This window comes from Hipposideros armiger, unplaced genomic scaffold, assembly GCF_001890085.2.
Source record: "Hipposideros armiger isolate ML-2016 unplaced genomic scaffold, ASM189008v1 scaffold_252, whole genome shotgun sequence".
Lineage (NCBI taxonomy): Eukaryota > Metazoa > Chordata > Mammalia > Chiroptera > Hipposideridae > Hipposideros > Hipposideros armiger.
Genome location: NW_017731602.1, coordinates 608550 through 621700, shown reverse-complemented (window position 1 = coordinate 621700; position 13151 = coordinate 608550). Strand labels below are relative to the sequence as shown.

At 35.3% G+C, this 13151-nt stretch overlaps 1 protein-coding gene across 5 annotated transcripts in view; it reads right to left on the bottom strand.

Moving 5' to 3' along the window:
- KIAA0825 (KIAA0825 ortholog) overlaps positions 1-13151 on the bottom strand; it is a 246087-nt gene that overhangs the window by 49752 nt on the left and 183184 nt on the right. For 4 of the 5 annotated variants that reach the window (XM_019655925.1, XM_019655923.1, XM_019655922.1 and 1 more), the window contains 4 exons: positions 10881-11289; positions 6732-6891; positions 2520-2678; positions 649-743 (listed from right to left, as the gene is read on the bottom strand). In XM_019655925.1, the coding sequence (XP_019511470.1) occupies positions 649-743; positions 2520-2678; positions 6732-6891; positions 10881-11289 (823 nt within the window). Of the gene's footprint in view, positions 1-648; positions 744-2519; positions 2679-6731; positions 6892-10880; positions 11290-13151 lie in introns of those variants that run through there. The other variant, XM_019655926.1, reaches the window with a different exon arrangement.

Genomic DNA, 13151 nt, shown 5'->3' with positions numbered 1-13151 from the left:
TAATAGAGAAATCCAGTTTATAAAATTTATACCTTTCACTTTTCCCTGAAAACTTCAAAGGTATTTTTAAAAAACATGTTAATTGATCCAAAATATAAATAAAATGTTTATACTTTGGTGCAAAATAAATTACATATGTAGATTTCTAGGCTGAAATCACATCTTTTTATTGGGTTGTCAAGAAATGTATGTGTATTTGTGTCCATACGTGTGTAAAGTAATATGCAACTGAGGCTATAGCAAGACAGTGCCAAAATAACTGGCTGAAAAGCAAAAATTTCAATCATGACAGTTTTACTTATTTGTTTCCCCTGATTAGGCTAGTTGATTTGGTTTGGCATTTTGTATGCATTCATTAAATTGTTGTAAACAAAAGCATAGTATTATAATAACATTCAAGCCAATAATTTTTTTACAATACTGAACTATTATATACTCAAAGCAAAATATTTAAAATTTAGACTAAAATCAACTAATTTCATTTCCGAAAAAAAATTGTACTTCCTTTGCAAATGCTTATTATGTAAAAACAGCATTTAGAAAGTATACTTCATATAATTTCAGATATATACCTATATACTCCTATTTGTATCCTATATATAAAGGATATGTGTATGTATACCCATCCCTCCAAATACTCAATCTTACCTGTTTTTGAGCAGCACACTGAAGGTCGTCTTATCGAGTCCCAGGTAATTTGGCAGCAAGTTTGACCAATTCCAGTTCCATTTTGCAATGGCTGACTGTTGACAAATGAGAAGACACTATTGTTAGTTATTAATCAGAGTTAATATGATCAGTAAATTAAAGCTCCAGCTGTGATAGACTAACCAAGAAGGAGGGGGGTCCAGAACAAGGACTTAGACAGATAACATCAATCATGTCCACAGAAGAAGGTTTTCATTCCAATAAGATAGCAATTAATTTATAAATCCATTTGGGAATGTAGTCATTTATAAAAACATAAATCAATTTCTTGAGTCGTTGTTCCTCCAACTGCTAATGGCGTTTGCCCAAGTTTCTCTGAGAGGGTGACTCTTTAAAAAGCAAAGTAAAATAACTGGCAACTTTTTCATTCACCAGTTTATAGTTTTTTCAGTACCCAGAAGTTTCATTAAACAAACATGGAAGGCTACAACTCAAATAATGACACAGCTGAATTAAAGTGTGATATTAGCATTACCTTTTTGGTTAAGAAAATGCTTTGAAGGGGAAATTACAAGCACCTGTAAATGTTAAGTAACATAAATGAGCCTTTTTTTCCTCATTTAATAATTTCACAACTGAGTAAGGAGAAAAATGACTGTGAAAGATAATCTCATACTTCAGAACTGAATTATACATGCCATGTATTTAATTGTGAGGATGGTTTAACAGCGACAATGGTTATTTATGATTTGGAGCAATCTAATGCACAACACAGGAAAGCAGCAAAAAAACCTCAAACTTATACGACATATTTGGTTTTAAAGTAGTATAGATGCTTATACTCCTTAAACTACATGGTTTTGATCATAAGAGTCCAGGCTGATGTTTAAAACCCAATGAGAACTCTGCCCGTCACCTGCTGATTAATGGAGCGCTCCCATCCTGTCACAGAGCAGGGGAATTCTGCCCCAGGTTGTCAGCATTTGAAGGTCTTATTCTACTACAGTATTGATGAATGTAGATGAGGGCTGTAACAGGCATAGTAAAAATATTATCTGCATCCCGAATTAGGCTATTGTTTTAATTTTTATTTTCATCAGAGCTCTAGGTCAAGCAATCCTTCTCTTCTGCCCTGTTAGTTCAAATAGTCTGTCAAGTGGCTTCTCAGAAAAGCCACCAAAAGAATAAATAAAACAAAAGCAACTTTAGATTTCAAATACTTTGGCACAGAGATGATGTTTTTAATATAACTACTAAAACATTCAGCTTAAACAATGGCATAATCTGACATTAAAAAAATGGGTGGCGTTTATCACATTGACTTTATTGGAAACATCCTGACTTTAAGATTGTTAGCAAATTCATTTTAAATTTAGGAATGTATTTAGGGTTATATAAAAAAAGCAAATTTACCCCATGCCACTTAAAATATTAGGAGCTAAATGTTCTATGTATAATTAATTTAAAGCTTTGTTATAATTTACCTCATAAATTCATAAAGGTTCCCGGGTATTTTGTAAGTGTGGGTATTAGGGGATGGGGGTGGGGGCAGCAAGGGAGAGAAAGACTGTTACAAAACGCCTGACTTTTCCGGCCTTCTGTAGACACAGCCAAACAGATGTTCCCTCTGCCCGCGGTGAACTGACCTGGTCAGAAGCTAAATTTCACAGACCAAACATATGAATCAGTTTGACAAATAGAAAGAAGGTAAAATAACTTTTTCAAAGTCAATTTGTGCAGGCCATGCACATCAATACAAGGCCTTTTGCTTCCTAGGAAAATGCTTATGAGTGAATATTCAAACACAAGCCAATTTTTTTCTTACTAGTGTAAAGAAACCACGCATTTAAATTAAATTTACCATCACATACCTGATCTAGCATGTTTTCACTAAACACCTTGTACACATGGAAAGGGTTAAAGGCAGAAGGCTGATCTTCCACACTCCTCAAGGTTGTTTTCAAAGGTCTGATGGGTAATGGCTTTTCCTCTGAACCATTCATAGAAAACAGCTGTTCTTTTAAATACTCCTTCAAGGGGGAAAAAAAAAATTCAAGTTGTTGTGGTGGGAAGCATATATTCTCTAAAAAATAAACTGATCAGTATCCAAATCTACCTTTTCAGCACATTTTCTAGATTACAGTGTATGACTTGCCTTAGGACAAAATACATTTTCAGAAGAAACCTAGCATAGTACAAATCAGCTTTGCAATAAACCCATCAAAAACAAGTTCACCTGAAATATAGATTAGAAAAGCATTCAATGAATTCTCACATAAGGAATGTATGCTTGATATTTCAGAATCTTTTTAATAGGCATTGTCTTGTCATTAGTTCATATGTTAACATATATAGTTACCAAAACGTAACTCAGTACATGATTACTCACAGTACAAGGCTGCTTGGATTTCTTAAGTATAGTTGTGGCCTACTCCATGCTCAGCAGAGCATTAAGTACTCAGATAGTTCAGTATAAGCAGCCTCACCTATAGAATTAATTATAATGCAAGCTCCTAAACTATTTCCATGCTGTGGCTGAAAAATATCAAGTCAATTTACTGCATTATACCTCATTTTCTATCCATAAATAAATCAGGTGAACAATCCTAATCTAATAGGACTCTTTCTGGAAAACAACAAACAAAAATGACTAAAAGTTTCCCATAAACTTTCAAATGATTACTCTTAATAAGCAAGTCATTTAATAAATACTATAAATGTTCTAATTTTTAGTATGTCACAGTGTAATTTTTTCTTCAAAGTTAGGATTAGGACTAGGTTCAGAACATTAGAGCTGAGAAGGACTTGATAAATTTTCTAGAAAACCCTTGTTATGCTAAATCTGATGCACAAATCAGCCTCACTTGGGAGCTTGTTAGAAAAGCAAAATCTCAGGCCCCATCAAATCCGAATCTGACTGTTAAGATTTCCCAGGAGATTGGTAGGCACATGAAAGTTTGAGAAACTCTAGCTCACACTACGTTCAATGGTTGGCTCTGAAAGGTCAGGGGAGTAGCCTGAGGTCACTCAGGGATGAGGGGTATAGTTGGGGCAAGAAGCCATATCTCTGGTCTCATTTCACTGTATTTTTTCTCTCTGCCTCTATAACTTCATGAATAGAGAGTGCCCACTGTATTCATTGTGAAAGGCAAGTTTCAGATCCCAAAACCCTAAAAATCAAAGAAACCACTACTTAAGTAAACAATGATAGTTGCTTAAACTTGCTCATTGTGGATCATATCTCTTTAAAAAAAAATAAATTCTATGGTATCTGACAGACTGATTCTTACTAAATATTACTAGATAATGATAAAGCCAATAGAAAATAATGTTATGCCTAGGTTCATATTTCTGAAAAGAAGAATTTTTTTCTCCATTATAATTTCTAAAAGTAAAATTTTAAAAAGGAATATAATGCTCTTCTTTCGTTAGAAAATCTACTTTGTTTTGGCTACTCATCTTTTTCACTTATTTCCTCTTACATGACTATATTTTGGCTTTTGTTTGTTTCCACAGTTCAAAAAAAGAGAAAGTGCTCTGTTGCAAGTTGTGAACACAATGGTGGTGTTTTCTTCCTTGTTAATTTCTCTGACTTCTCTGCCATATTGACACTGGTCGTTACCTCTTCTTAAAAATCTCAGATTTTCTGTGGCATTGCTTTCACCAGATTGATTGCTGATTTGGTATGTTTCTTTAAGAGAAATATATTTGAATATCCTTTCTTGAACACCTTCCCTGTGCAGCTACATCAAAACTTGTTTCTCTACCCATCATGTCTCTGTTTCTATCCACTGAGGAGCTCCATCATTCTCATGACCTCAACTACCACGACCTCAACTACTTGATGAAGACCACCAGATTTACACTCACAGCCTCTCTCATGTGTGCTCATGGCCAGGATTCCCAAGTACCAATTGGACTTTTATGCTCATACATCTTACCTTTATCTCAAAGACAGATATTTTGAAACTCATTTTCTCTTATAACTTCACTGTCTCTCAATGGCACACCCATTCTTCCCCTCACCCAGGCCTGTACCCGTAAATGCTTCTGTACTATTACATTTTTGAATATTTATTTTGAATAGTAGCACACCTAAAAGTGCTGAAGACTCATTAGTGCTATGCATCAAGGAACAAACATCACAACAGAAATTCACCTACAACATAAGGATACCTCACAGTATAAAAGCAGCCATATATATTATACCAGTCACTTAATCACCCTTGTGTTGTTATTTGGGTTCACTCCCTGTGTTGTTTTAGTAGTCACAAGGCAACATGGTCACTACTTTATTTGATTCTAGACTCTCCTTAAATTATGCCTCTTACTTTGGGGCACTGCATCTCACTGAGCACATCTCACCACCAAGTACTTAGCTGGACATCCCATCTGATGGACATTGCCATAGCAGTAAGTACGTTCAGTTGTAATGAAAGAAAAATCATAACTTTGAACTTAATTGATCAAAATGTGATGGTGCCTCAGCAAAAAATCTTACATACATTAGATCTCAAAATACACCTGTTCAGAACGCCCTCAGAGTTCCATGAGGGGAAGGTGGCCTTGGAGTCCCTAAATATCCAACTTAACTTTTGTTGATTTTGCTTAATGGTGATTACTAAACTTTTTTTTGTTTGTTTTATGGATGTTTTTTAAAAAGGACTAGTCTATCAGTATGTCAACCTATACCAGTCATTGCTGTCCTCAGAACTACTGTAACACCATTTTACTAAGAATCTGACTGAATCTTACTGCGACTTATGTTTCTCAGTAGTCACCAGTTATTTTGGCCAATTTGGGTGGCCAGGTGGACATGTCAATAAAGACCATGTCTTCCCAATGGAGGTCTTTCAGTTAGCCAAGGCCAGCAGCTGGAGTACCGGAGTTTCCCAAATATTGGGTTGTCAGAAAAGTCATGATGCACTTTTGCGACAAAAAACATAGAAAATATACGTTATGACTTTTCCGACAACCCAATAGAAACCCCAAACAATCTGTGAGGGATCGTTAGCAAGAGTGAATAAGTTGTATTACTTTGTAACAATTACATACTGAGCTCTCCTCCCTTAGGTGATCCTTCTTAGGTGGTCATTGAATACACTGTTATATCACCTATTTATTGACTGGTTGACTAGCTCTTGGAAAGCCAGATAACAAGATTTACTTGAAGTAAGTTTCAGATAGATAATAGTGGGAAGCACATTTATATAACACAGTTGTAAAATGCTGTGATAGAATTTAATTCACTCCTTGGAAATTTATGGTTTTTAAGGCCTACTTCATTGAGATAAAACACTATATCTTCACATTATTCATGTTATATAATTTTACTATTCCAAAAAATACATCCATGTGTTTACAAATAAACATAATTCTGTTCACATTAGCTGTTACACTAATTCAGATGCATATGATCAAATTTAAAACGTAATTGAGTAAACTTGTATTGTTTTAAGTAAATAACTGAGATACCTACCTGTTCTTTACTTTTTTTTTTTTTTTCTAAAATAGCAGAAACATGCAAGGTCAGAGGCTTAACCCAGCTGAGAGGTGGACAAGCATGACATTGGTTCTAACCAGTGTCTGTGCATTAATTAATGCATTTTCTTGGGTTAAGCTAGTCGCTCCTGAATACGGTTCAATATTCTCCTGAAGTTTTCGCATTATGTAAGAAATCTCCAACCTCACCAACGCAAGTATGATGTCCACAGGAGAAGAGCTACAACTCTCTTCAGAAAATTCTTCATTTCACAAACACCGGGTTTGAACATCAGCTTAAAAGTCACAAACACACAATTCCCAAACTACACCTCTCGTCTGTACGATTCAGAACTGAACTGAGTTGATGAGCCATGTTATTGTTTAAACCATATAAATAAAACCTACATTGTTTCGGTGAAGCTTCTGTTGTACAAATGCAGAACAGCCGGGGCTAAATAGATTCTATTAATAATGTATTATTGAGTTTGGTATTGACTTTAAGAAGTATTATCACCTCCTTGACTAACCCTTAGCTGCCAGCAGACGCTGCCTCAGGCCAGTACACACCTAATTGCTCGGTAAAAAGGCCGTTTCCCTACCTCATTGAGCCGCATGATGTGATAAATTTGCCTCAGGTACTCGCTGCCACCTGGTTTGTGGCAGATATCCAGGACCATCATGTTTATTTTCTGCTCAGTCAGTTCAAGAGCAATATCTCCTTCTTCTAAGGCTGTACTTTTCTCTATTGTCATAAATGCACTAAATATGAAGAAAGCATATATGTATCAATGATGAAGAACCGTAAAGATGGAAAATAATCAGAGAGATTGAGTGTGGAGAGTTGCTGTAAGTCTCATATTCAAAGCACTCATAAAAACTTCACTCAAATAGATAAGACTTCCCAAACTGCTGCTATTCATATAAACAGTGACTTAGAACTAAGCACCTGAAAGCATTTTTTAAAATTGAATCATTTCTTTTAAAACATTTCTTTATTGCATTTATACTCCTATCTATAAAACATTTTCCCATTACTGCAATTGTTGAAATTGCTATAATCATGGGATGAAAACAAAACATTTCTTTTTAAGAACATGTAAGAAATAATTTGTATTTTCTCTTTGAGGATAAAAAGTATCTTTGATGCCAGAAATAGCTTTGGTTTTCTGTCTTTTGTAGATTCCTCTTTACACCTGTCTTAGAACACATAAAAGACTAATTAAAGTGTCAAAAGAGGGAGCCTATTATGCTAAATATAGGTTGGGTGCTTCCTGGCAGTGTGCTTACCACTGGGTGTTTTACATTGGCCTTTTGACACTTGTTGCCTTTTAAAAATATGCCCCCTCTCCTGTTTCTTCTCCGTAACACATACTTAGCAAAAGTCACTACCCTGATTATTCTACTAGGAAAAAGGCCTATTATCATCACTACACCAGGAAAGTCCAAGTTATACTTATGAAACGTATCTTTCATAGAACTAATATGCTTATTATTGATTTTAAACATTATTTACATAAATAATGTTGGCATAAATTTTTTAAAAGAAATTCTCAAACTATGCCAGTGAAAATTAATCATGATAGTCAACTTACATCATATATATTCCACACTAATTTTCTGATTGCAGTTGCTATTAGGATCAGGTTAAGCTTTGCAATCTAAGTATGTATTCTTAAGAAAACGCATGGTTTTCAACTGTTTCCCAGACTAAATGAAATTTACTGTGGTGTCATCAGCTATATACTGCAGTTCATTACTGAGATTTTGCCATGATTATAAAATTAGTTCTGCTAAGAGTCAGTGCCGCTGACCTGAAGACTGAACTAAATGATACCCAGCTGCTGGACATTAACTTTTATATTGTTTCCACATGTAGCTTCAAAATATCCTTCTTAGAAAAAACAACAAAAAAAACTTTGTGATCATATAAGCCTTGCTAAAAAATAAAGCAAATCCTACTCTTAGAGATTTTCATGAGCTAGAGTAAATCTTGAAACAAACAAACAAAACCATCTTGTTTCAATAAGAGAAGCTTGTAAATATCTTGAAGCTGCATATAAGTTGCAAGCAAAATTTCTTGTCAGGTTTTTTGGAGGCTGACATTGAAAAAGTTGAGGCCCTCTGACAAAGGAGTGCGTCAGTGTCAGCCCCTGAATTGTATCCTTTCCTGTCCATCACTGTGCAGGTGAAGCAAATGATTGGATTCAGTCAATGCTATGATTAATGAGTTCCTCTCTGGATTTGGGACTGCCTATCAATCATGTCATTAGGGAGAATGTGCCCTGAAAGAGGCAGACCTTAGCCAAGGAATAACTGCATTAATCTTAATCTGTATATGCACCCAGCCAGCCAAGTCAGGGTCACCATGATGAAAAACAATAATCTTCAACTCGACAAATTACTTTGCAAAGACAGACATTTCTTTACTTTTTGGGCTGTATGTTCTCCAGAATCTAAGTTGACTGTTTACAGCTTGAGTGTTACTACAAAGTGAAAGTTATTTTAATGAATAGTAATGTTTTCCGGCAGTATGCAAGACAAGCAATGCTTACAGCTGCCACCCTTCCACTGTGGTTATTTTCACAATTTCCATCAAAGTTAAATCTGGATGCAAGTGAAAGAAACCTAGCTAAATGATATTGTGTAGTTCCAAGATAACCTTCATGAAAAATTAAGATTTATTTTATCTTAACTGAAGAACTATTTAGTTTCAATGCTTACATTCTCATACTTAAAAAAAAATATATATATATATGGTGAAGCCAAGGCAACCCTCGACCTACATACAGGCATCATGGTTTAAAATACATTTTCCTCATGGTATAGATCTATGAAATAAATAGTAAATTATCATCAATTTATGAGAAATATGTAGAGGTGGAAGTTTACTTGCATATCAGATAATCAATTTGAAATCAAAATCAAGAAGAAAGATTCCTGTAGCACCCAAATCCTAGAAGAAATTACCTAAAGCGAGTTAAGTGAAATTTAACTCTTTTTCAAATAACTGTAAAAAATAACTTTAAATCTGCATTTTATATTGGTGTTATTTGAGAAATTGAGAAAGACATAGCATTGTGCTAATTACATATTTACTAAATATATATTCAGAATCTTGGAGGGCTGTAAAACATTTTTAAAAATCAGCAATTCTTCATTTTGAATGCATGTTACAACAGATAGTTGATCAGCCATATATTACTAGCTAGACAACCCCCTGTATAGGAGATACCAGATGTGTTGGTGCTGTGCATAAAAAACTTAAACTAAAATCAACTTTTAAGGAAACAATTTTACTTAGGAATTCCTGTATGTAGCCCCAGGTGTATAATGGAGACATACTTTAAACTGATCTTATTGCTAGAGGGGCTTCTAAATCATCAATATCATAAATTTAACTTTGTAATTATAATCAGATCCACTATTTTTACTCTTCTTTTTGCTCTCCCTTTTATAACCACTGTCACATATAATGACATCTGGCCTTAATCATTTAGTCATTGGATTAAAGCCTATAAATTGGTATCAAATGCAAATGTAAAGATTAGGAAGGTCACTGTCAATGTTACTAAGCTCTTGCCTGACTGCTATTGTTATTCCTGTACACAGGACGTCCCAAAAGTAAATTTCTAGAAATCAGTGAAGCGGGACCAGGAAAATCATGATTTCTGACATTTTCCCATTTAGATTAATATAAAGTCTTACAGATTAATATAAAACAATAAAGAGTGTTTGTTATCATAATACTAACCAGTGAGTTCAATGTATTTTAATAGTTTATAAATAAAAAATGCTTACTACTTCTAAGCTTGATGCTAAGAACTTTTATAAGGGATTTGTATTTGCCCATCTGATTCCAAAGTCTGAGCTCTCTGTCACTACCATGTACGAGGAAAATTAACAACTTGTAGTCATTTCAGGCAGAGAGTTATAATAGTATCTGCTAGCAACATGAGTATATTTTTGAAGAACAGAGGACAGTGTGTGTGAGTGGTAAAAAAAAAAAAAAAAAGGCTGGCTTAGTGATCTGTAGACCATATGAACCATAATTCCTTTATCCATATCATGCAATTCTATACTGAAGACTAATTTTAAGACAGAAGGACTCTAGGTACATATTTAAATTCACCAGGGACCCTTAAAAATCTCTGCAATACCACAAATCACTTCGCTCTTGGTGACAAACCTATGAGAAGGCTGACATTTTCATAAAGAAACAGCTGGGTGTGTTTATAGCTTGAGTGTGATATGCCCCAGTTGCCCTCTGGGATTCTTACATTACCAGATGAAAAATGTGTACCTTTTTGACAATCAGGTACACAGAAAGCAATAAAAAGCCTTTTATATCCATTAATTCCTTCTTAATTTAATCTCCATGCCCAATCCATTTATAAAACACTCCAGGCTATCCACTAGATACCTGTTTGCACACTGAAAAGGAGTGAAACCAAATTCTCCTGGGTTTAACTACTACCCTTTTAATCAGAAACCTTAAGATGGTGACAAAATACGTATAATGTTCCAGTGTATCAATGGGGTTCAAATTTTAATAAGACAAGGAATGCCTAACAACCTGGTTTTTAATGGAATACTTATCTTTTCTCAATATTCATCAAAGTTTCCATGAAGTTACCAAAATGACCATTGCTGCCTATCTCACAGTATTTTGTTGTTGTTGTTGTTTATTGGAGATTTTGTTATTGTGAATGTATTTAGTGAAATTCAGTGAAAAGAAAACACAGCTTTACCATTCAGTGCTCAATTTCCTTGCTTTCAGCAATTGGCATTCAATCCAGTTGGGTTTTTGCTGCTCAATGCTCTGTATGACCTTTTGGGTCATTTGATTAGGGCTACTTGTCTGCTCTCCCAAGATGCTTTCCAAATACACAGAGATTAAACTGAGTTTCTCTTTACTCCATCTGTCAAGGGAGGCACCTGTTAAAAGTTCCACAGTGTTTCCATCCTCAAATATCCGACGTATAATTACAATCAAGTTCCAGACAAGCAGGCTAGCTTTCTTCAAGTCAACAAAGTTTTTTGACATTTTTCTCTCAGACAGAAAAAAGAAGTATTTAATTGGGGGAGGCAAACATGCAATCACCGTAGGTAACTTGCTGATTACAATAGATACTGCCTGAGCAGCAAGCCTTGTGAAGCCTGGGGAAGAAAAGAAAGAAAAGGTATGATTAATATTAGCATCTGCATTCCATCACTGTGTTGTTTGGAGTGTTGTGTGAGGATGTTTAACTTTTGTGGAGGAAATTGTTGAGAAGAGCAAGTGCTTGACATATTCTGACAGAACTCTACTGGGGTCCTCTACAGCACTGCCTAAAATTTCCCAAATGTCAAATTTATTTTTTTCTCCCACAAATGAAGATTATAAAATTCAGACTTATTACTTATATTTTTATCTATGAAGACTGCAGGTTTAAAGGGGCCCAGATGTCCTCAACTGACAGATGCAAAGGCACTGCTGCTGGGCCTCTTCGTGGCCTTTACTTCCATAGCCTTTCTCCTGCCCCCTTGGGATCCATGTCAAAACCATTACAGCTCTTGTCAAGACTTGTCAACTCTTCTTTTAGTTCCTCCCAAATGTCACCTCCTCAAAGAGCCTCCCCGCACCATCCCATCGAAAGCACTCACTTCACACTCTTCCTATCCCAGCCCAAGTCCCTCCCTATCACTAGGCTCCATTTTATTGCGTTTATTATAGCACTTAGCATCACCTAATAATGATCTCCTTTATTTGTTCATTATTTGTCACCTTCCAATAAAATATAAGCTCCATGAAGCCACTGCTGTAGCCCCAGAACTTCACATCTCATATATAACAGTTGCTCAATAAATATTTGTTGAATAAATGCGTCAACAAACTGTTTCAGGGTTACCTCTATTCCTCTTCTTTGCTTCTTGGGTCCCACATTAGTTCCACTTCCTACTAACACTTCTGAAAGGTGGGTATTTGCTGAGAAGTCCTTGGCCTATTGAGTGACAATTCTACACACTCTCCCTTGCTTGGTGTTATTTCTCTGAAAGATTTAGTAATGCTGTCTGTCTCTCTCTAGATCAGAGTTTCTCAACTTTGGCACGATTGACATTTTGGGCTGGATAATTCTTTGTTGTGAGAAGCTGTCCTGAGTATTGTTGGACGTTTTAGCAGGATGTCTGGCCTACATGCACAAGATGCCAATAGCATTCTCCGCAGTTGTGGCATCCAAGCACTGCCAAATGTGTCCTGGGGGCAAAATCTTTCCTGAGAATTATTTTCTAGATGATTCCAGAATCTTCAGTCTTGGCCTTTCTCCAATCCTACAACTTCAGCAATCCTACAACTTCAGGTCCCTGTTCTCCTGTCCAACTCATCTTTAACTCAGTACAACTAAAACCAAATTCATTGTTTTCCTCACAGACTGGCTTGGCCCATCTTTTAGGCTTCTGGATATCACTCTCACACGGAATACCCTGTCTCTTCGTGGGTCACCCATCTTCTTCAACTCTTATTTCAAAGTCCTCTCCTCCTATAAATTTATTTGAACATATTATCCATTTGACTATTTTGGTAATTAGGTCCATAATGTGTCATGTTGTATTCATCTTTTGTATTATCATCTATTATGTTATATTGTTATTTACGTCTTCATGAGTATGTGGAAAAAAATCTCATTGCTTCTTGTGTATTCCACAAAGCCAGAGAGTGTTTTAATCCACTATGAACATAAATGAATTTGAATCTTGGAACTAAGTGAGAAATCAAAAGAACATAGTTTTGAGTTCTTCAGTAAAACATTTTTTACTCTTTTTTACCGAACGAAAATAATAAAGCAATGTGAAAGATTTTTCAAAGTATTTGTGACATTTATAGAAGTCACTCTGCTCTAAAAAAGTACAAAGCTCTTGGAAAACTTGTGTAGTCTAGTGACTCCTCAAAAATTCATGACAACTTGACAATCATTTGAAAATTAATTAGAGTAGTCTTCATAAGTTTGTAAACTGGGTCCAACATATATTTGAATGATCTC